Here is a 23,001-nt window from a genome sequence, read left to right as displayed (position 1 = left end):
GAGATGTGGGGGTGATGAGATGAGGGGGGGTGATGCGATGGGGGGATTGTTATCCCAAACGCAGGCTTGCTCCCCGGTTCACAGCACCAATCCACACACCGAGGCAAAGTATTTCTGTATTTTACTCTAATTTGCACAAAGTCTGGCTCACCAGTCATCAAAACTTTACACTATTAGTACATTTTATCAAACCGAGGCATCAGCTTTCATTGGTTACAATTTACATAAGTTTTCTATTAATTAGTACTCAACCCCGTATTTGCTAGTTATCTCTTTCGCTTCTCATACTAATTAGTCCACAAGCACAGTTCTTCCCTGCGTTTCAGTCTGGGGTGTGCTTTGAGTGGGTGGTCAATTAGCCAGTGGTCCTGATCACCCACTGCCTGAATTACCTATCCCTCAGTTACTGCTCAGTCCTGCTGACTTCGCTCTTAGTGCCTCTTGTTCACCTTTGGATCGTCTTCCCTTTTCCTTGAAACAACAGATTAGCCAAGCATACGAAATTCACAATGCAACTGCTTAATCATAACTGTCCAGCTACAGCTACTGATTAACAACTAAAAAGAAAAAGAAATTGCAAAGTTTGACTCAAACCCTTATTCAAATCTTGAGGGGCTCGGTATCAGGATGATGTGATGGTGGGGTGATATGATGGTGGGGTGATATGATGGTGGGGTGATGTGATGGTGGGATGATGTGATGGTGGGTTACCCTGTGCCAGGGCTATGCACAGGGCTGCTGAGCACCAGTAACCAGTGCCCATAACGTGGGGATCCCCAGTGGCAGCACCCGGGCCAGTGCAGGGGCCGCCCAGGAACCAGAACCACAACAACCTCAAACCACAGTCCAAAGGAATTAATGAAATTTTAATATCCCATCACTGTGTACCAGCCGTGTTGTGGTATCACACTCTGATCAGCGCAAACACACTTACACAGTACTCCATTAAAAAACACCAAATTGTTCTTTGGCTGAAGTTTTGTTTTCTAGTTTGCCTTTTTTCAGCTGGGAGGGTTGGGGAGGTTTTAGGTTTTTGTGTTACCTGTCATAGTATGTGAAGAGCAAAGTGGAATTGCTTAATCAAAAGAAGGGTCATGTAAAATACACTTCCATTCTGCAATCAAGGCGGTATCTCAGCAGAGCTTTAATGAAGTCAAATAGGTTTTGCATGCCCAGGATCATAAACTGTTTTAACAGTACAAATACTTAATTTGAAATGCCTTTAAAGTTATAATAAAAAATTTTCTCATATACTGAACATTTTAAGTAGTCCCACTGATTTCTCAAAGCCCTAACTCCCATGGGTTTATACTTTTAAGATTTCTGGTTATTATTGCAAAGAAAAACCTTTAAAATATTAATGGTCACCAGGTAGTGGTGGAATTTCCCTTCTCCTGAGGGGAAGGAGCTCATGCTGGATGAACCTGTTCCGGACAAAGGTCTCACTTAACCAGAGGCTGTGAAGGAAATAATGTTTTCGAAATGTTACCAAGAACGGTTTCCTTAGTGTAACTTATACCAGAAAACAAAGTATCAAATAACACACAGAAGCTGGGGGTTTTATTAATACAGAATGTAACTGGTGAGCCAGGGAGGAAAGGCTTGCTCGATCCTTTCACTGAGTGCATACTCCCTATAAACAATTAACAGATTCAGAGGCTGAGGCTTGAAATGCTGCAATTTTCAGAAGGTAATTGCTTGCAAAAATGAAGAGAAACTGAAGTCAGTTTTGAAGAAAGCTGTAAGAATGATAAATTACTTTGGAAAAAGAGATATTAGTGGATTGCAATTTTTTTAGGGAGATATTGGCTAGTAGAAAAGAAACAAGACTTTATAAATAAAGCAATCTTATGAGGATGTAAGAATCAGTTATATTCTTCAGCAATCAGATCAGAAGAATAGTCCCAATTAACAAGAAATCATTTGACTTAAACAGCAGAGAAAAGTTGGCTAATAACCACTCTCGTGTTATTAGATCTCCTTTAATTAGGAACAAGGGCGACAAGACAATGTGGTAGGAAAATTCACCAGAGAACAAATTGGGAATGTTATTGTTGCTACTTTCACTTTTCATGTTTTTCAAAAGAAAATAAGGAAGTTTGGAGAATCAATGCCTTACCCAGTCACTCTGTTGCCCATCCTCCCATCAAGGCAGCGTTCTCTCAGATTTATTGTTGGTGTATGGAAAATGTGCATTGCTGCTGTTCTTTCTGCACTCAAGTTTCTTGAAAGCAAACAAGGTTTAGCTCTGCATTTATCAGTGAAGTTGCATTCATGTACTACTAATGTTTTAGCACTGACAAATCCACAATTTCCAGAGGGGACGGACAAAATGCCGTTTATAATTGAAATGTCACCACTGCAGATTAACAGCTTGAGGCAAAGCACAGATTAATCACTCAAGACACACAGAGCAGAGTAAAGGGAAAAGTGAGTTTATTCCCCTTTTCCTATTAACTAGTTTCTGACCTGATGGAGAAGCAATACTTCCATGGTCTCCCAGGCCCTTGGCTATCTAGATAAATTATAACTAGTATGCCAATTAGTGCGTTTTTTTTTTTTCTTCCCCCTCTGTCAAGTTAACTGCAATTGCACATTTATTTCAATTCTTTGCAAAATATAAATTAACTGTATTCCACATTCCTACATACTGAGATTTTTTCATTTTTTATTCTCACTTCCAGTATCAAAACCTGTCTCTGATCTCAGCTGCACCCTGATATGAACTTAGGTTTAACTGCATTCTTCAGCTTTGCACAGGGGAACTCCTTGAGAAACAGTGATAGCCCAACTTCCAGGCTTCATTATCATCACATCATCTGAGACATGCCAACAAGCTAGAGAGCAGCTAGTCCAGACCTTTGATATAAATTAGGATGACTATATTGACAGCAGTCCAGCTACCCTGATTTATACTGGCTACATAATTTAATGGGATGTGGAAGTACACCTTCACAGGAAGTAACAGAAGCCCATGGGCAACTACAAAGCTACCAGTCTTTCTGCTTCCAGCAGTACATTTTGGGCACCTAACTATTTTAAGTAACAGGGCAGCCAAGTATTTCTAAGCCCCCAACAAGTACTTTACACTTGTACAGCAGCATAGGTTAGCACAGCAGAAGCAATGGGACAAGTAAGAGTTGTTGCACATACAGACATCAGTTATGAACATGCAATAAGCCACAGCAGCCCATGTTAGACCAAGCATCGTTAGGTCTGCTGGCACAATTATCCTTTTTCCTAATAAGAAATCTTGTAGCTCTTTAATTAGCCTCACAAACATCAAACACAGTAAGCTGGGGCAGATACATGCCAACCTTTTTGCCAAGTAGCCTCAGCATCATGTGCACTGCTGCTAATGAGGTGGGATATGTTTACAATGTTAAGCTCCAAGTAACAACAATAACACATTAACACATCACCTTAAAAACAGAAAAAAATCCCAGCCTGAGCACTAGACCTGCCAGCTGGAACGATACCTGAACAACAGCAATGCTCTAAAGGTCATTCCCTTTCTACTTAGCATTGCAAGTGCTCTTATCACAAAATCTCCAGCAATGTTTAACCAAGAGAATAAAAAGTACCACAGTACCACGAATTAAAAGATGACATTTCTGATCTTTTTATTGAGATGGCATTATAACACCAAAAATGTTTTCCTTTCCTAAACATGCACTTACCTGCTGAAGTTACTTTTGCACATGATCTTGGGGTAACCATTATGATTGTCCATACCTCCAAACACTGTGGAGAGTCTTGTTATTCCCTCAGCAAGAATAAGTACTTGATGTTTCAAAGCAGTGGATCGAGGTGCTGTTATCCACGGTAATTTCACTGGCTGTGCTGGGAATGCCTGAACATGAGGAAGAACTTTACTGTGTGGGTGACCGAGCACTGGAACAGATTGCCCTGAGTGGTTGTGGAGTCTCCCTCACTGGAGATATTTCAGAACCATCTGGACACAATTCTGTGCAACATGCTCTAGGACAACCCTGCTTGGGCAGGGAGGTTGGACCAGGTGACCCACTGGGGTCCCTTCCAACCTTCCCTGTTTTGTGATTCGATGAAAGCCATACAAAGATCCAGCAAAATCCCTGGGCACGAGTTCCACAAGAGGAACCCAGAGCACAGTTGTTACTCTGAGACTGAAATTGTAGATTATTTAAGTACAGTGATTATTCCACAAACTTGTTGGTTGATTTAATTTTTTGACTTGTGCATATTCAAAGTCCCATGTGTGGTACTGCATTAGCAAATTATGGCCCTTTACAGAGAGTGAAGAATTGGTGCAGGATTCCATATAAAAGCATTTACCAGCACATGGAACAATGAGTACAAGAAAAGAATTTAAATGAAGGCTCAACTACACAATCTCAATTATACCATCAGTTTCATAGGTACTGGTCAATTTGCAGCTTTTATTTAATCATGTACATAAAATCCTCCAATTTCACTTCTATTGAATTCAGTAGAACATGTGTTGACTTCAGTGGGTACTGAATCAGGCACTGTGGAATTGTATCTGGTTTTACATACTTTAGTTTTACAGATGTAATTTCCTTGACTCAATTAAGCTACCAGTGATTATGAAGTGCAGTACAAATTCCTCATGAGATTTCTGCATGGAAGTGAAGTGAAGGATGTTTCTGAATAACAAATTATTTTTAGGAGACTCTCCTTCTCTGCACAGATTTCAAGTCCATATTCGTTCTCACAATAGTATTAGTACTTAACCATCATCTTTGGAGGACTATCTTAACTACAGCCATTTGCAAGCCTTATTAAAGTTACCTTATACACCCAGTAGATTTTCTTGAAGATGAATACTGAAGAGGTTTGTGTCCCAATGCTCAAAAGCAAATATCTCAGGAGCAAGATGTTGTCATCCAGATAAAACTTTTCATTAACAACAGATTAACCAGTTCTTTCACGCTATACTCGATTCTTATCAAACTCTGCTTACAGATAAGTACATTTTATAGATTAGAAGCAATCAAAGATAAACTCATTCCTACTCAAACAATGCCTGAAGTGGAAACAAATAAGGGAAAAACTTTGCACTTTTCAGCAGCATCCTGTAAGGATCAAAAATCTTTTTGGAATCAAGAAAGAATCAAAATCCTGTCGTTTTCAGGTGGAAAAATCAAGGCAGAGAAGCTAAATAGCTTATCCAGTTTGGTTTAGACCCTGCTTGAAATTGTCATGGAGTTCCTATATACTTATCACATCTACTGGGAGAAGGAATAACCACAGGCTGCTGTCACCTCCCAGAGCTGTAGCCTTCATAACTCTATGGATAGGAAACAGTTGGAGATAGTTGGCATAGGAAAGATGTGTAGGTAGCAGTACCAGAAATATGAAGTTCATTTATCAGTAACTGGAATTTAAGGCATCTGTTGGGTCCAGGAACCCTCATGCATTTCCAGAATCCTCTGAAGAGATTTACTGAAGGCCATTCAGTTCCCTCTCACCCTCTTCTTCATGGACAGTTTTATGACATCAAAATGCAGTAAATCTAACCATCTTGTTTGTCACACTAATTTAAGAAATCTGAGAACTAAGAAAGAAGTCAAGGAAACTGTAAGGGAAGATGTTAGAATTCATTTGTTTAAAATCTCTAACTGATAAATACCTTCAGTTTCTTCTTAGACTTGCCTCTGCACATTGTCACTTCCAACAGAGAATCTCAGAAGTTCTTGGTGGGCAAGAACAGCAGAACTCCAAAATGAACAACTCCTGATGCTAAATTTTGGAGGCTGATTTTTTGGTGTGCTTGATTTAAGCCTTTAGAGACACCCAGGCAGAGTGTAGGATCAGAGATATTTGATATATACCTACATACACACACACTACCTAATTATATTTGCATAAAGACACAAGAAATAAAAAGGGAAAGTAGAATCCTTATCAAAGAAACGTGAAGGTGGACTACGTATGACCCATGCTCAAAAAACCTTCAGGGGGGCTTGAAGGAGAGCTGGGCCACCCTCCTTCCTTTTGACACACTTGAACTCTTTATGTCTGAAAGCCCATGAAAGATCAGATGAGAGAAAACACCTTGAGATCATCCTGAAAACTTCTGTCATAGACTTCTTCATCCCATTAGTGTGGACATGCAGAGAGCACCATCAGAAAGTCCTGTGCTCTACTCACAGCACTCTGTAACTGGGGCATGCCTTAAGGTTGTGCTTTCAAACAATGGAAACACACGTGCTCTTATCAAAAATCTCATTAAAAAGTAAACAATTATTGTTGATTTTACTAATAATGTCTGGAGCCCAAATAATAGCAGCCATCTTGTTTCTACCTTTCTTTTTGTTGTTACATTTTCTAAGAATAAAATAGTCACTTTCTAACACTGCAAGACTGCATTTAAAAAAAAATTTAAAAAGCACTAACAGAAAGCTAGAAAAAGGGGATTATCACAGTAACTTTTATCTTTCTTCTCAGTGCCAGTTAAAATCTGCAGATATTTGTATTTTATCTTTTTAACCTCCATGAACAGTGTTGGACATGTCTAAACTCAGCACATGAATATCATGAATAATATACCTTTGGTCTCAGGTGTGCAGTAAAACCCAGTGTTACAGGAAATGCATTCAGTCAGTTAACCATTATGAGCATTTTTAATTATCTTTAAATCAACAATTATTCCTATAAGGTCCTCCAAACACTTTTTAATAAAAAACTAATTTACTACTCACAAATTAATTAGTATAAGATAAAATTAGTTGCATCTTTTTAAATGAGATTTTGCAGCCAAGGTCAAGAGCAGTAAACATCTACTTCAAGTTCTAAAAGCCACTGCTTTTGGACTATTAAATATTCTCAAATTTATTTTGCCTCAAGGAAATGAAGAATTGGTTCCATTGTGATGGAAGAACAGACTTAAGGGAAATAGGGCACTTCAGACTCCAGCGGATAATCAAACAAAAACCATTCAGACGATGTTTTGATCAGGAGTTTGTTCAATTAAGGAAAGGCAAGTTTTGACACAAACCCAATCACAGCAATAAATTTTCAGAACCTGTAGTGCTGTTAGGAGATACGTGTGCCAGTGCTGGGACATGGCTTGTCTGCTTATATTCCTCAGGAATCTACAACCCAAATGGAAGCCTCTAACATTTCAGGCTCAGGCAAATACACATTCACGCCACTCCAATAGTGCCACCTGCTGTGCACTGTAAAAGTGTACAGGGGTCTGTAGATCCAAGCAACTCGGTTTAAAGACTGATTTAAAGAGAAATCGTAATTTGGTGTGCAGATATGACAATACAAATTTATTTTTATTTATTAGCAATACCTAAAAGGGCTAGGGGCACAAAGGAAGTTGTCCCACTATGGTGTAAGAACATAACCCATGGACAATGCATTTTCAAGTTTATGTCAGTGGCATAACAAGGCTTAGCTACATCAGCTCACTATACATCAAAACCACGATTAACCTCATGCTCTTTGCAATGTCACATACATTAGACCCGCAATTCATTTCATTAATTATATTGTGGTTGCAAATTATTCACAAAACACACACAAGTATACATGTGTGTGTGTATACATATATATACGCACTCATGCCTTGATAAAAAGTGTACACACACGAACACACATGCTGACAAACCTACAGAGACTCAGTCAACTGCACCTCAAGTCCTGTGTTCAGTTTTGGGTCCCTCACTACAAGAAAGACATTGAGGTGCTGCAGTGTGTCCAGAGAAGGATAACAGAGCTGGGGAAGAGTCTGGAGCACAAGTCTAATGAGGAGCAGCTGCAGCAGCTGGGGGTGTTTAGCCTGGAGAAAAGGAGGTTCAGGAGGGACCTTATTGCTCTCTACAACTCCCTGGAAAGAGGTCATGGCAAGGTGGGGGTCGGTCTCTTCTCCCAGTGACATGATGAGAGGAAATGGCCTTGAGTTGCACCAGGGCAGGTTTAGATTAAATATTAGGAAAAAAATTTTCACTTAAATGGTTGTAAAGCATTGGAACAGACTTCACAGGGAAGTGATCCCTGGAAGTGTTAAAAAAATGTGTGGATATGGCACTTGAGGATGTGATTTAATGGTGAACATGGTGGTAGTGCTGGGTTGACAGTTGGACTTAGTGATCTTAAAGGTATTTGCCAACCCTAACAATTCTGTGAAGATGCTTTGTTCACAAGCTTTCGGTGAAAAGGAAGCAAACTGCCATGTATACAGGATTGGCTCAACAAAATAAAAACTAATTCTGTTCCCCGTTCCAGCTCTGCTGTACCACCTGGACTCATTCCCTCCATTTCACTGGGCATTTGGTTCCTTTAGCCCATTTTTGGTTGTGTTGCCTACCCATGCAACTGCTTGGGAAGGGGCTGCCTTGTATAAACCATTTGTGTAACTACGTGTGATGGTACTGTACAAATCCCGAGGGAATTGTACAGTACAAATAATTAACAATAACTTCTGATCAAATACAAACTCATTATACATTAAATGCTCTTCCAATGAGAAGTGAAGTGCACATATTTGAAGACAGAGCCTACATTTCAGGGTCAAAGGTGCTATGCTGGTAGTTCCTTCTGCCACACATAGTCAGGTTGCACAAGTCTCTTTCACAGGAGGTCAGCGAGTCAAAAAGTGTGACTGGAATTTTAAAAAGGTTGGGTAACTTTTAAGACCATTAATAATGTTTGTATTGAATGCCAGCTCAAACTGTAATGAAGTTAATTAAATCTCCTGTCCCAACATATAAATCGGCTGCCTGAAGGTCCAAAGGCAGATTCCATGTGACAGCAACTCAGAACACTGGACAAACAAGGCAATTCCTGAGGTGCTGCTTGCTACAGAGCACCAGATGTTTGTCTCAGCTGAAGGCAGAGTATCAAAGTAGATCTACTAAAGCCATGATACATCAGCAAAACTCAAACACGCTTTTTCTACAGTAGAGAGAAGGCAACTTGAAAAGTATCTACAGTGTCTGACAAAGTATTTTGTTTACCGTTCTTTTCCTGGCTGAGGCAGGAAAAGACTGCAGTTGAGGTAGGCAACACAATTTGCACGACACAAGCATAGTGGGAAGGCAAGAGTAATTATTAAAAAGTCAGTTACTGCAGGTTTACACACTGAGAGCCTGGTGAGCCTCACCAGAACTCTATGCACAGAGTGTTGTCAACCCCTGATTCCATCAATCATTTATGATGCAACCTGAGGAATAAGAAGGAACAAGTGAACTATCTATGCTCAGTCACCTGGGAAGCTCAAGTGTGTTGAATAGGTTCAGTGAGGAGAACGGCTGCAACATTTCAAGCTCCTGCCAAAAGCCTCCTCTGAAATCAGCCATTTCAGCAGTTTGGACACATCAGCATATTTATTTCTTCTACAAAAAGCATGCCAGACTGCAGCAAACCGAACTTTTACTTTTTCTCTAGTAAGAAAGGGCCCAGAATTTCTGAAGCAGCAAGAAGGTTTGGATTATGTCTCACCATGAAGACATTCAGTTATATCTAAAACTTAGCCAAAAACCTGACTAAAACAAAATAGCAAAGTAGTCTTTCTAGTTACACAGATCAACCCGCTGTGGGTCTACTACTCTTATTACACAAGGAAGATTCTTACTATATAATCTTTAATATCTTTATAATTTTTAAAATCAATGAATAAAACCTCTGCTCATTTCTGTTGTTGTTGTAATGGATTTTAGTGCATGCTATATTCTACTTATGTATAAATTTTATAATAACGTATTGTTGGTTCCCATCTATCCTCAGTATTTCATTAAAAAAACAAAAGTTTGAATTAATTACTCAGCTCCCTGATACCATCTAACAACACACCATCCTTACCAGCAGCGTTACACATCTTTCTGCTATTACAACAGTGTGTGCACAAAGGGGACATAATCATTTCAACTACACAGATATAACTGTAGTAGTACAACTGTTTTTTTCTAGAGGGTTTAACATTTTGCTCAGAGGAGAGAACATTGCATAGAGACCTCATAGCAACCTTCCAGTATCTGAAGGGGGCCTACAGGGAAGCCAGAGAGGGACTCTTTGCCAGGAACTGTAGTGACAGGACAAAGAGTAATGGGTACAAATTGAAAGAGGGGAAGTCTAGGCTGGATATTAGGAAGAAATTCTTTACTGCGAGAGTGGTTAGGCACTGGAACAGGATGCCCAGGGAGGCTGTGGATGCCCCAAACCTGGCAGTGTTCAAGGCCAGGTTGGATAAGGCCTTGAGCAACCTGGTCTCATGGGAAGTGTCCCTGCCCATGGCAGGAGGGGTTGGCACTAGATGATCCTTCCAAACCCTTAATATTCCATGATTCTATGATCTTCTCTTGTGCCACAACTGCACCACAAACCTGTGCAGGTTCTCACAGGTGAGTGGTTATTTCCAGTCTCACACCTGTGGTTTATATCCATCTAAACAAAAACCCTTCTCAGGCAGAAAAATAAACCATGCCCTCACAAGATATCTTGGAAACAGACCAATGTATGAATAAATAACCAATGGATAAATAAAAGCCTACTGTCAAAGTGGTAGGAATGTCATCCATTTCTAAGAGAAATTACCATTTTCTTTGCACCCAAGGCAACTTCAAACCATTAATCTTTCCTACAGTTCCACTGAATTTTGTTGTGCTTGATGGAGGATGCTACATATCCTCCAGATGCTCACATAGAGCCATCCACAAAAAACAAAAACAAAAACAAAACCAAAAACAACAACGACAAAAAAATAATTAAAAAAAAAAAAAAAACACCACCAGAAAAAATACCATGGAATACAATGTTATTTCACTTCCTCTGAGCACACATCACATCGTCTATTGTGATGAGCCCCGCCTGGCTCCCGTGTCCCCCCCGCCCGCCACATTCCATCGGAACCCGCCGCTGCTGTGATGCCACCGCCCGGCTGTTCCCGGATCCTTCCCTCAGGGACAGCGGACCTCGCCTTCCTCCCGGGAAGGAGCTCAGGGATCAGCTGCGTGAGTGCCAAAGTTCACCTGGAGGCTGCTGTCCCCAGTATGTCAGAGCTGTCCCAGGTGGCATTCCTACTTTTCTTTAGGAAAAATTAACGTGTCCTGCCTTATTAGCCGACCCTTCTGACAATACCGTCACTTCCATCAACACATCGGCTTTTGAGACTTATTTCTCTGCTTGTTTTATGTCACATATAAGGCAAACGGGCATTTTAGTTACAAAAGCTCAGTCTTGCATTCAAAGTGGCTCGTGGGACATACCCCTGACTGTTTACTCAAATTAGTTCTGAGAAAGTCCCTTTAAACTCTGACCAAAAGTGTGTCAGTGCATGAAACTGAGCTGATGACAATTGTGTTAAAACTACAGTTTAACTGCATCATTTTTTCACACAGGCCCTTGATGAACCTATTTCAGGGACAAAAACTTGCAGTACCTAGTCCAGGCATAGTTTCATACTTTATCCGATATAAACAAAAGCCATGTACTTTTTAAATTTTTGCCTCACTTTAGATAATACTGTTACATGTACAGTAAGTCTTAAAATGTGGCTTACCGTGTATTTGAAGGGTTTGCTCAGCTCTCAGTAACAAAATCATTATTTCTGTAATTTATTTCATCTTATAGAACAGCGGAAATCCTGAATGAGTCAGAGTAAGGTGTTCCTGTCTCCAGCCTCCCAGTCCCAACTGTCATTGGCACATACTCTTCTGACTCTGCACTGAGGCCTGAACACTTTTAACACATTCTTTAAAAGAAAGCAATAAGCACAAAAGTATTAAGGCATAACAAATTGTCTCCTCCCACCCCATTGCCCCAAGAAGTGTCAGCAAGAATGAAACTGGGTGAAAGTTAAGGAAGGGACAGTGGAGGGGAAAAGACACAAAACACATGGAAAGAAACATGGAAAAATATTTGCCAGGTGGAACTGCTATCCTGGGGATGCATCCTCAATATCATCTCTTTAAGAATTAACATTGCTACACAAACCAGTATTAGCCAGCCCTTTCTGCACTTGACTGTGTTCAAGGAGGTTTCGTATTTCACTGTTTTTCTTGGCAAAGGTTCACATGCTTACAACCTTAGGTAAACATTAAATCCATCTATCCAGTCCTGATCATGAACTCTGTGTGCAGGAGCTCCAGACACGCCGCATGAAAACAAGCTGACTGACAGCCACGACTCCAGCACAGACCAGGCAACTTCTGACACGAGTCTCCCTGCTTGGAAGAAAGTCACTCGTTCACTTAGGAAGATTTCAGATGCTTCAAACTTGATCTGCTTTCTTGCCAACGCAATGAAGGAAGTGTCCTGCTTCTGCACAACTTTTTCTTCCTTGTTGGAACAGATGGTGAAGGTTTACAAATACATGACTGGTATTTTTTCAGTGACTCACACCTCAGAGCCACAGGTTTCAGACCGTGGCAAGCAGCTCACCGAGATGGATGTAGGCAAACTTGAGGAGCAGTATGACCATATAAAACAGAAGCAAAAACTGCAGCCAGACATTATTGTATATAAAACAGGTATGCTTATACTGATAGGAAAAAATGCATATGTAATGTAAAGACTACTTCTTTAAAGATTTAATAACTTCTGGCTTTGTTCTTTTGATGTTCAGCTTCAAGAGAGGTAAAAGTGAATTCTTTTTCTGTCATTTTGGGGTTTTATTCATTTCTCTCAAGGTTTTTTTATGTTTATGTCAATTTATATCTATTATCTTCATGTCAGTGAAACATTAACTTGCATTTGAAACAGATGAACATATTTGAGGTAAGGTGTTACAGGTTTTATATCAGTAAAGTAAAATTCTAAACATAGATGGTAGCTCTTACAGAAGCCACGTACTTCATGTCTGTACTCAGTGTATTTATGCAATGTATTCTGTAACATTTCTGCTCTCTTGAATGTTTCCATCAGAACCTGCAATTCTGTGTCATCTGTCCCTTTTTTCCCTTCTCTATCTGTGTAAAGAAAGACTACAGGAAGCAACAGCAAATACCAAGTAACGAGCACAAGTTGTGTTTTTGTTAAAAAAAGTTATACTAAAGGTTATAGTGGGTAACTAAAATACAAGCTTTGAACAAAAGGTCCTGTTTTGAAAGTATCTTCAGTGCATATTACTTGGAAAGTGCATAAATAGAAAAACAAGTAACTACATGTATCACTCATCTACCTGCTATGTTAGACAGATTTTATGTAAGAAACCTTCAAATGTTTTAACATTTAGTTAAACTACTGCTTACAATACTACATTGATATATTGTCATTAGATTTCAAAGTTAAATTGATATTCATAATACTAAGCCAATTAATGAAGTTATGTTCTGAATTTAATTGCAATATGAAAAACATGCTTCATTCACCTCTCACATTAGTATTTATCTTAACAAGTACAAAACTTGTTGTTATTTCATTCTTTACATTTTCTTCTACATTTTTCAGCAGTTCTAGAATTTGGCTCTGTCAGACTTTGCGATCAAAACAATTGGAAAAACACATAATTATGAACTATACAACAAATTCACTTCTTAAATATTCTTTCATCCATATGTTTTGAAATTCTCATGTTAAAAGAATTAAAATCTCTGTGAGGAAGAAAAAAATATATACAAGCTTATTTTATCAGATATGAAAACGCAGTTAACTTGAAGACAAAACAGCCCAACTAATCAGCTGTAGCAAAAATATAAGTTAGTTAAAGAAAGGAAGCAGAAGCTTTATTCAGATTAATTCAAATGAAGCTTCAAATATAATGAATGTAATCAGAGCAGATTTTTTTCAAGGCCATTTGAAGATTAAAAGATGCAGAAAAGTAGGACTGCACAGTTTCTGGGAAGTTCAAAATTTAATAGTGTTGAAAATCCACATACAAGTATTTTTGAACACAAACCCCAAAACATTCACAAAACCACATAACCCACAGCACTGAACTTCTATCTTTAAACACCCTGTGTGGAAAGAACTCATGTCACTGTTAGAAGCAGTTGAAGTTTGGGAGGAGGGGGTTGTTATGCTCAGTTCCTATGGTTTGGAAGCACTTGGAACCTGTTACATGCATCAGTTTTCAAGAATATGTCAAGCAGAGATGAACACTGCCATATCAGGAGAGCCTAATGCCCTACACTATCCTAAAATTCCAACTAGTACCAAAAGGCAGTCCATGTGTATCAGTGTTTTGTACTGACAATAAATTGTTTCCCTGCCTAGAGGGTAAGATCGTGGCTAGGCTGGGAAAGGCATGACAACAGTAGCACCACCACAAGCCCACACATACACACAAACCTCAAAGGCCTGACAAAAAACCCTCATGGAACAAGCACCTTCTGTCACCTTGCCAAAGGTCTTTGTTCTAACTAAGGTGCCCTGCACCTTTCCAGCCTCACGGGACAGCTTTCTTTTTATGATACCACAGGGATTTTGAGCACTGCAGGTTTATTGCACGAGAGCTGGAATGGTAACTCCAAGTTTCCTTGAGGACTTTTAGCTCTGTATGTCACTATCTGTTTGCCAGAAATCGTGGATTTTTAAACAGAACTTAAGACCCTCTAACTTTCCCAGTTTTTTGATGCACGTGTCAGTAACCAAGAAGTCACCTGAAAATGACTTTGTTCTGTTTCCTCCCCAGTAAACACAGCCACATTCACGTTTCTGCCCATTCCTGATTATTTGAGAACAAAGAGCACGATAAGATTTGAAAGTCACCAGCTAGGAGATAATACAGCAGTGTATTCATTATTTATTGGCTAAGAAGCTGAAAAACAGTATTTACTTTAGGAATTAAATGGGAGCATTCAGCACATGCAGTCACAACAGAATAAACACTGGGGCACTGACTGCAGAAATCTCTTCCAAGTATTTCCCAAGCTAATTCAAAATAAGATTAACTTCTGCCACTCCGGAACCTTAAAAGTATCTATTGATGATGGGAGCATATGAAAAAGTCCAGAGGGTAAACAACTTTGCAACAAGGCTGTAATACACAATTTAATTAAAAAAAAAAAAAAAAAAAAAAAAAAAAAAAAAAAAAAAAAAGGTCTGTCTAATTGCAGCTTTTTAAGAAGTTTGGAGAGAGCTGAATGTGTGCCAATTAAATACACAGTGGCTCAGGACTCTTGCATTTCTATCCAAGGTCAGTGCTCAATTTTGTGTGCTGCACCTGTAGCCAAGCAAAGAATCAAATCAAACTTGAACTCAAAACCAGTGCAGACTATTGAAATTTGACTAGACTCATTACTTTGAACTCTTTGATCAGCTCAAGTCAGATCATAATTCTTCTGATGACCAGTTCATAAGGTTCTAGGTAATACATGATATTGCCTATCAATGCCAGTTCAGCCAAGAGCACAGTTGACATTCACAAGGACATGTTAAGGTGTTTCACCTCAGTCTCTCGGTTCCCTTCTCTCTTGCTTTTTTCTCTCACACACGGAGAACAATTACTGGTTTTCATAGCTTGGTGCTCTGCTGTGCTGTTCTGCAGAACACACAGGGCTCTGTTTTGCAAGTGGACCTTTGTGTAGCCACTCGAAGTCAGCATTATTTCTTGGATAAAGTCCAGTCATAACTTTGATTCTCACTGTCTCGTGATGCAGAACTGTGTGTTCTTATCTCTCTGAGTGGTGTCACCCTAAAAAAGTCTGTTAGCACACTTCATTGTACAGACAGATGCACAAACACACCTGCATCTCAAAGCTCTGCCAGTGCTTTAGTCTCCTTTCTCCCAGTAACACAGCAGGAGAGCAGAAGGTGTGGGCTCACACAGTTCTCCCTCCCAGCCATGCTGCAAAGCAGCTCTTATCAGATCAATCCTACGTGGCCAACCCACAGAGCATAAAAAGTTCTGTGATGTTATGCTGGGGTTGTTGCTTCAGCAATAACCAAAGGGAGCAGTGAAAGCCTCTCCTTAGCCAAAGCACTGTTGTACAGGTTCATTTACTGCCACTAAATCAGCTGGGTCTGACATCTTCAAATACCTCTTTGTAAAGATGGCACGAAAGGCAGCTGTAAAGGAGAGGTTGTGCTGTTGGGTTTTTGTAAAGGCAGCATCCTATTCAAACTAGCTTCATTTCAAATTCAGGGTTACAAGCCTTTTAAAACAGCTGTTCAGAGATATGCTTTCAGAATATAATCAGCACTCTTCTATGTCTACTTTTTTCCCTTTACTATGCTTCATAACTGATACTGCAACAGACACAGCACCTATAACTCAGCCCTGTAAATAAGGCCAGCATTCTGCACAGCTCCTACTTTAAACTATATTTATCCCAACTAAGGTATATTTCATTAGTAGTTGCAGCATCAACTGATTATCTTTAGTGCAATGGTTCAGTCTCTATTCATTTTCAAGACACAAAAAACAGTTCTGTCCAGTAATTTGATGACTGCTACATGTAATTAAAGTAGCATTAGCAATTCTATTTCTAATATCTTATACATTTCTTTCATACCACTTTAAAAATGAAGCTACAGGGATACAAGAATAAAAAGGAGACCAGATTCTCTCCCACTGTTACAGCTACTCTCTACTATTCATGGACTAAGATTTCTCTAAGCAATCATTCAGGCAACACTAGTGTGATAAGCTATTCACACCCTTTACACTGACTGTAATAGTAAAATTGCAGTAAAATATTAAAATGCAAGCCTATATGTTAATGATTCCTTATTATGAAAAAGAAGACATTCACAACTTATTTCACCTACAAATGGGCACAATGTTATTAAGTTGTGAATACAAACTTGAAACAGTATCAAACAAACTTTTTGCTTCTCAAATTACAGCATCTACCACACTGAGCAAGTCTCTACTCACCTTCAAGAAGTTTTGCTTGCAAACAATTAATTACTGAAAGTCAATTCTCAATCTGTGCTGTTAATGAGTCTTAGAGTACTGGTTAGATCAATATTGACTTGATAAATTTCCATTTTCATTTGACTAAAGCTAGGATACCTTTTGTGTCCTCAGGACTGTAAAACCAAGCATGAAATAGTTGTACTCTTTAACCTAGCCTCAAAAGAATTTGCACTACCCTCAGCCACAGACAGAAAGAGCACAGATAAACTCATGTGTTAAAGCTCTTCAGATGAGTCTCTGCCACAGAAATCATACTCTTGGTGTTTTTTTTCCACCGTGGTAACGTGCACAAATGTATTTCTCTCGTAGGTGAACGGGAATCTGTTCTCCCAGAATCGATGGTGAATGCCGTCCTAATTAATAAAAAAGTTAGAAGACCAAAGTCATGCACAGGAGACATTCCTGTCAGAAAGGTCACAATGGAGACAACCAGCGGTGGCAACTTAGAAGGCGACCTGCTGTGGCACATCCACCTGGGAACTCACCGCCTGGGACAAACCCCGGGACGAGGAGTCTCCTGGGACCTTTCCCACCGCAGGAACAGACCGTGGAGTTTCGACAACCAGAGACTGATTTCAAAGGGAAGCGGCACATCCCAGCCCAAGGAATTAGGAGGAGAAAGTGAATTATCTGCACTCAGTCAACTGGGAAGTTCAAGCCTGTTGAGCAGTTTCAGTGAGGAGAACGGCTGCAACATTTCAAGCTCCTGCCAAAAGCCTCCTCTGAAATCAGCCACTTCAGCAGTTTGGACACATCAGCATATTTCTTCTACAAAATGCATGCCAGCCTGCAACAAACTGAACTTTTACCCTTTCCCTAATAAGAAAGGGCCCAGAATTTCTGAAGCAGCAAGGAAGCTTGGATTATATGTCTCACCATGAAGACACTCAGTCATACCTAAAACTCAGTCAAAAACTTGACTAAAACTTAAAATAGCAAAGTAGTCTTTTTAGTTACATAGATCAACCTGCTGCAGGTCTACTACTTTTATTAGCCAAGGAAGATTCTTACTATATAATCTTTAATATCTTTATAATTTTTAACATATGATTTCGTCATTCACTTTCAAGACATTCAAGATGCTTTCTGATGTATTTTTAAAATTAATTAATAAAACCTCTGCTCACTTCTACTGTTGCAATGGGACTTAGTAAGCAAAATTTTTTTTCTTACATATAAATTTCATAATAACATATTGATGGTTCCCATCTATACCCAGTATTTCACTAGGAAACTAATGAGGTCTCCCCTCCTGCAAAATCTTTTAGAGGAAGAAGACCCTCTCTTGCAGGTGCTTTTCAATGACAAAAACAAGAGCTACATATCACCCACTTCTGGCAGCAAGTGTTCAGACAACTCTCTTTCTCAAACATAGTCTTCAGAGAAACTGGATAAGTGAAATGTCTCCCCATTTCATAATGGAAGGCATGAGACATAATAGCTACTATTTTTTTTCCTTCACAGTAGTTCAGTATTTAAAGAATTATTAGAAACAACAGCAAAAAAGATAAAACACAGATATGCATAATAGGTATGGGTATAACAGGGAAAAAATACTAGATAACAATTAGTCCACATGAAACAAGAAATTGCCTGGAAGGAAATACTTCAATAACTTCATTGTCCTTTGATTGAGTTAGTTATCTTAATTAAACACGGACCTTGAAAACCTTGTTTTTAAACTCCATGCAGTTTTATGTGTGGACTAAGTAACTAACTCCTTTGTAAACCCTTCCATAAAACCACTTTGTCCTTTCCTTTCTTCAGGCTTCTCTAGCATATTACTGTGCTTTGTACTGACTGGAACTTATTTAGAAAAGGCATTTTGCCTTTGGATAAGTCTTTCAATTTAATTTCCAAGGACATTATGGAAGAGTAATTTCAGTAAATCTTCATTTATACATGGAGTAGTTTTAGTTATGAGAAAAGTTGCTATACTCACATTTCAAGAGACTGGAATATTACACACGCACAATCGCCTAATGAGAAAATTATGGGCTTTTTCCTAAAGCAGCTGTGGTGAAAATGAAATGGGACAGGAACTTCCATCACTATTACCATAGCTTTAGCTGAGTTTCAAGCACTGAACTCAAGACTGCCATAAAAGCAAGTTTACCCTGAGTTTATGAGTAGGCAAAATTGACTGATTTATGCACATGGGGGAGCCTGGAACCCTGAAGTTCTAGTTCAGTGTCTTCTTCACAACCCTATAATCCCTGCAAGGTTCCCATTTCCAAAGCTGGAAATGGGACCCTCACATAGTCTGTATGACTTCCCAAGGAAAATGTTGGGACTCCTGCAGGTCCATCCATTATAGAATGAATAACACTGCTGTGCAATGATTTCAGTCACACATTGGGGCAGTTAGAATAAAATCCCTTTGCTGCTGGGACAGCTGGTCACATGAAAGAATTAGCCTACATGAGTTAATCATAACAGGCGCCAAAAACATTCCCGGAACAAGCCCCAGGCCTTTGAGGGCCTCCGATGCAAACACAACATTGAGCAGCCCACATTGTACAGCCAAATGCTTGTAGTCATACCCTGCTCCCACTCCAGGACATTATGGGGACTAGAAGTGACACAAGAGCACGGCCTCAGCATGAGGTGGTGTTCAGCACCAGGTTTTCCACGCACCCCATGTGTTCTTCCAGCCCTCTCTCTGAACCCAGGTCAACTTTTGACAGCTCCATGAGCAGGCAAGACCATGCCAATCCTCAACGAAGGGGAAATAAAAGCTCCCACACTAAATCTCACCTCAGTACTGCTGATTTCAAAGAATACAGAGGAAAAAAAAAAACAAAACAAAACAAAACAACAAACTCACATTGATCCTTCCTGGCACACTTCACAGAACCTTGGCCTTTTGGGGAAGTGCTCCCTCTCAGCCCCCTCTGCCCCACACACAGAGAGGTGGCAGCTGAGGGGTGGCTGCAGAGAGAGAACTCCCCTGGAAGGGACAGTGCCTCAGGGCAGCCTTGGAGACCCCTCATCACATCCCAGGGATGAGCCATCAGACACCCCGGGGCCAGCAGCTCCCACTGTTGTCCACGAAATCGGATTCATCACCTGGTGTGCAACAAGCCAATAATTACACCTTCAAGAGAGACATTCATTATTTATTTCAGATTGTGCAAGCCTGGCTGCTTACTGATATTCCACAAATCAAGCACACCAAGTATCAAAACTTTTTACCATTAATGCATTTTAGCGAACAAAGACATTAATGTTTGTTGGCCACAAGTTAGATAGTTCTCTTATTAATTAGTATTCTATTGTTTAACGATTCTCTTGCTTTTTATGGTAACTAGTCCAAATGCTCAGTCTTTCTCTTCTTTTGACTCGGTGGGTTTCTTGAGTTGGTGTTTGTGATGTGCCCCTGCCAGAATTACCTTTTACCCAGCTGGAGCTGATTCAGCACGGTTGCCAAGGTGGCTTTATCAGCTTCCTCCTTACCTTGGGAATTCTGCCAAATGTCCTTGTGGCTCATAAATTTGGCATTCTTTGTGCCCACTATCAGTAGTATGTCCTTCTTCCCAAGCTTTGTTAACCTCCCCCAGGTCCACCATCCCTCTAGGTCTGAGATCACTGACATGTCGAGACCTAAACCTTAACAAGGCGATTCTACTTTCAAGTAATTTATCTTTCTAACAATGGGACATCACTTAGAGCTTGTAAACTGCTACCTGTTTCACAGATTATGTCTCACAGAACCACAAAATCACAGAATGGGTCAGGTAGGAAGGGTAGGTCATCTGGTCCCAGAGCACATGGCACAGGATTGCATGCAGGTAGCTCTGGAATATCTCCAGTGAGGGAGAATCCACACTCTCTCTGGTCAATCTGTTCCAGTGTGCAACCACTCACACAGTAAAGAAGTTCTTCCCCATGTTTAGGTGGGACTTCTTGTGCCTCGCTTTCTGCCCGTTGCCTCTTTCCCTCTTGCTTGGCACCACTAAGAAGACTTTGGCTCCATTGTCTTGGCACTCCCCTTTAGGTACTTATATAATTGGTAAGTCTCCTCAGTGAGAGGACGGGAGAACGGCCTTAAGCTGCGCCAGGGAGGGTTTAGGTTGGACATTAGGAAGAATTTCTTCACAGAAGAGGTGATTAGACATTGGAACAGGCTGCCCAGGGAGGTGGCGGAGTCACCACCCTGCCCGGGGAGGCGGTGAGGTCGCCATCCCGGAGGTGTTTAGGGACAGACTGGACGTGGCACCGAGCGCCATGGCCTGGTTGACACGGTACTGTTCGGCCAGAGGTCGGACCCGCCGATCTCCGAGCTCTTTTCCAACCCAACCGACTCTGCGATTCTGTGATTGCTTTCTTTTTAATTAGGCTCGAAAGCGTACAAGCACCGAACATCAAAGAACATCCCGACTTAGTGAAAATCCTGGCGTGCTCCGCATCCCACACCCCGCATCCTCCTCCACCCCGTGCTGAGGGCCGGGCGCCGCCATGGTGGGCGGGGCGCGGCTTCACCACGTCATGGTGCCCGTTTTCCCCGGGCCTTCCCGGCCGCCGTAGGAACCGTTCCCGGTCCCTTCCCCTCAGGGACAGCGGCCCCCGCCGTCCTCCCGGGAAGGAGCCCCGGGAGCAGCTGCGGGGAGCAGCTGCGGGAGCGCCCGAGCTCCCCCCACCCGGGGCGCAGGTGGGTGCCCGGGGGCCGGGCGGCGGGGCTGGGGCCGCGCGGTGACAGCGGTGACTTGGCGGTGGCGGCGCTGCCCTGGCAGGGAGGGGAGGGTTGGGATGTGTTCCAGGGCAGGGATGAGGATGCTCCAGCACCCCGGGCCGGCGGGGCTGGGGGATCCGCCCTGGCGGGTTTGCTCGTTGCGCTGCTTCAGTCCCTCCCCGCCTTTAGCCGCGGAGGAATGTGTCAGAGCTGTGCCAGGCGGCTTTCCTCCTTTTCTTTGGGAAAATTAACGCGTTCTGCTTTATTACTCAGCTGTTTTGACAGTCTCCTGTTCCTTCCGTCAACAATTTGTCTCCTGAACCTTGTTTCTGCATCTTTTGTCACCCGTCGTATTTCTGTACTTGTTTCATGTCACCTATAAGGCAAACTGGCTTTGGAGGATGACATTTTACTTTCAAAAGCTCAGTCTTGCATTCAGAGTGCCTCTGGGAGATTCCCCTGATTGCTTACTCAAACGAGTTTTGAGAAAGTCCCCTTTAAACTCATACTGAAAGTGAAATTGTGCCAGGAGTGCTTGTGGTGTTTGTTGGCTGATGGAAAAGTGAGTCACAAGAGTTTTTGTGCAGGATTCTTGTGCAATGTAGTGATGATGTGGTAGGAATTTATGATAAATATTAGAAATGTTGCATATAAAATGATAGGGTTTGTGTTTGTGAAAGCAGAATTTTAATTTTTGTAGCAGAGGTTTAATTTTTTTTGTTAATATTATAGCTGTAGAATTATAGCTATAAAATGGTCTTTTCCTGAGCCTGGAGCAGTCTTTAAAACTGGGGAAACTGGTAGAAATGTTTGATTCTGCTTTTCTGTCCCGTTTTCTCCTGAGAGCTGTGTGCTAATAAACGAGAAAGAGAGATGGAAACCCCTCTGAAAGAAAAGTGAAACTGAGGAATCAAATATCATGCCAAGCTTACTGCATATATGCACATTTTAAATGCTTTTAAAAGGACATTTTCCATATGATTCCCAGTGTCCAAGAAGCAAAAGTTTCCCCTGCTTTAACGTGCACCTAGATTTTTTTTTTTCCCCTTCTGTTGAGGTCACTGCACCCACCTTTCTTTGCCCTCTGTGTGCCTTCCCTGTTTCTTGGGGTGTTTTTTTTTTTTCCCAGGGACATGCTGATTAACTCAGAGGTTGCTGCTTTCCCTGAGCTGAATGAGAATAACTTGTAGTGATGAATTCAGGCTGAACTCTTACCTGTGAGCTGCTCTGTTCAGCTCACCATCATCTTCTCCCCACTGATGAGTGCTTTAGTGCCTGGTGCAGGTTTACAGCACACTTCATCTCTCATCTCAGCCTCTGCTCTTTGGTGCTTCTGCCCCTCGGGTTCCCCTCCCCACCAAAATGCATGAAATGCCTTTAGTGCTCATCTTCTATTGCAGGATTCCAAAATGTCACTTAGACCTCATGAAAAGTAGAATATCTTGCTACGAGAAAACTATATTAAAGGATTGTTCATTTTTCTTTCTTTTCTCTTCCAATTGTGTTTTCATTTTAAAAG

General features: G+C 40.9%; 1 protein-coding gene across 1 annotated transcript; it reads left to right on the top strand.

Moving 5' to 3' along the window:
- Positions 1 to 12,080: 12,080 nt before the first annotated feature.
- On the top strand, positions 12,081 to 17,934 carry LOC103755789. Its single transcript, XM_029957931.1, is given in 3 exon segments — positions 12,081 to 12,479; positions 17,120 to 17,628; positions 17,630 to 17,934. Coding segments are annotated over 3 exon segments (843 nt in total). The 5' UTR covers positions 12,081 to 12,250; the 3' UTR covers positions 17,735 to 17,934.
- The last annotated feature ends 5,067 nt before the right edge of the window (positions 17,935 to 23,001 follow it).

The sequence above is a fragment of the Manacus vitellinus genome, unplaced genomic scaffold (genome assembly GCF_001715985.3).
Source record: "Manacus vitellinus isolate BGI_N305 unplaced genomic scaffold, ASM171598v3 scaffold_12_pilon, whole genome shotgun sequence".
Lineage (NCBI taxonomy): Eukaryota > Metazoa > Chordata > Aves > Passeriformes > Pipridae > Manacus > Manacus vitellinus.
Note: the sequence above shows the minus strand (reverse complement) of the source record. Positions and strands in the feature narration are given on the sequence as shown.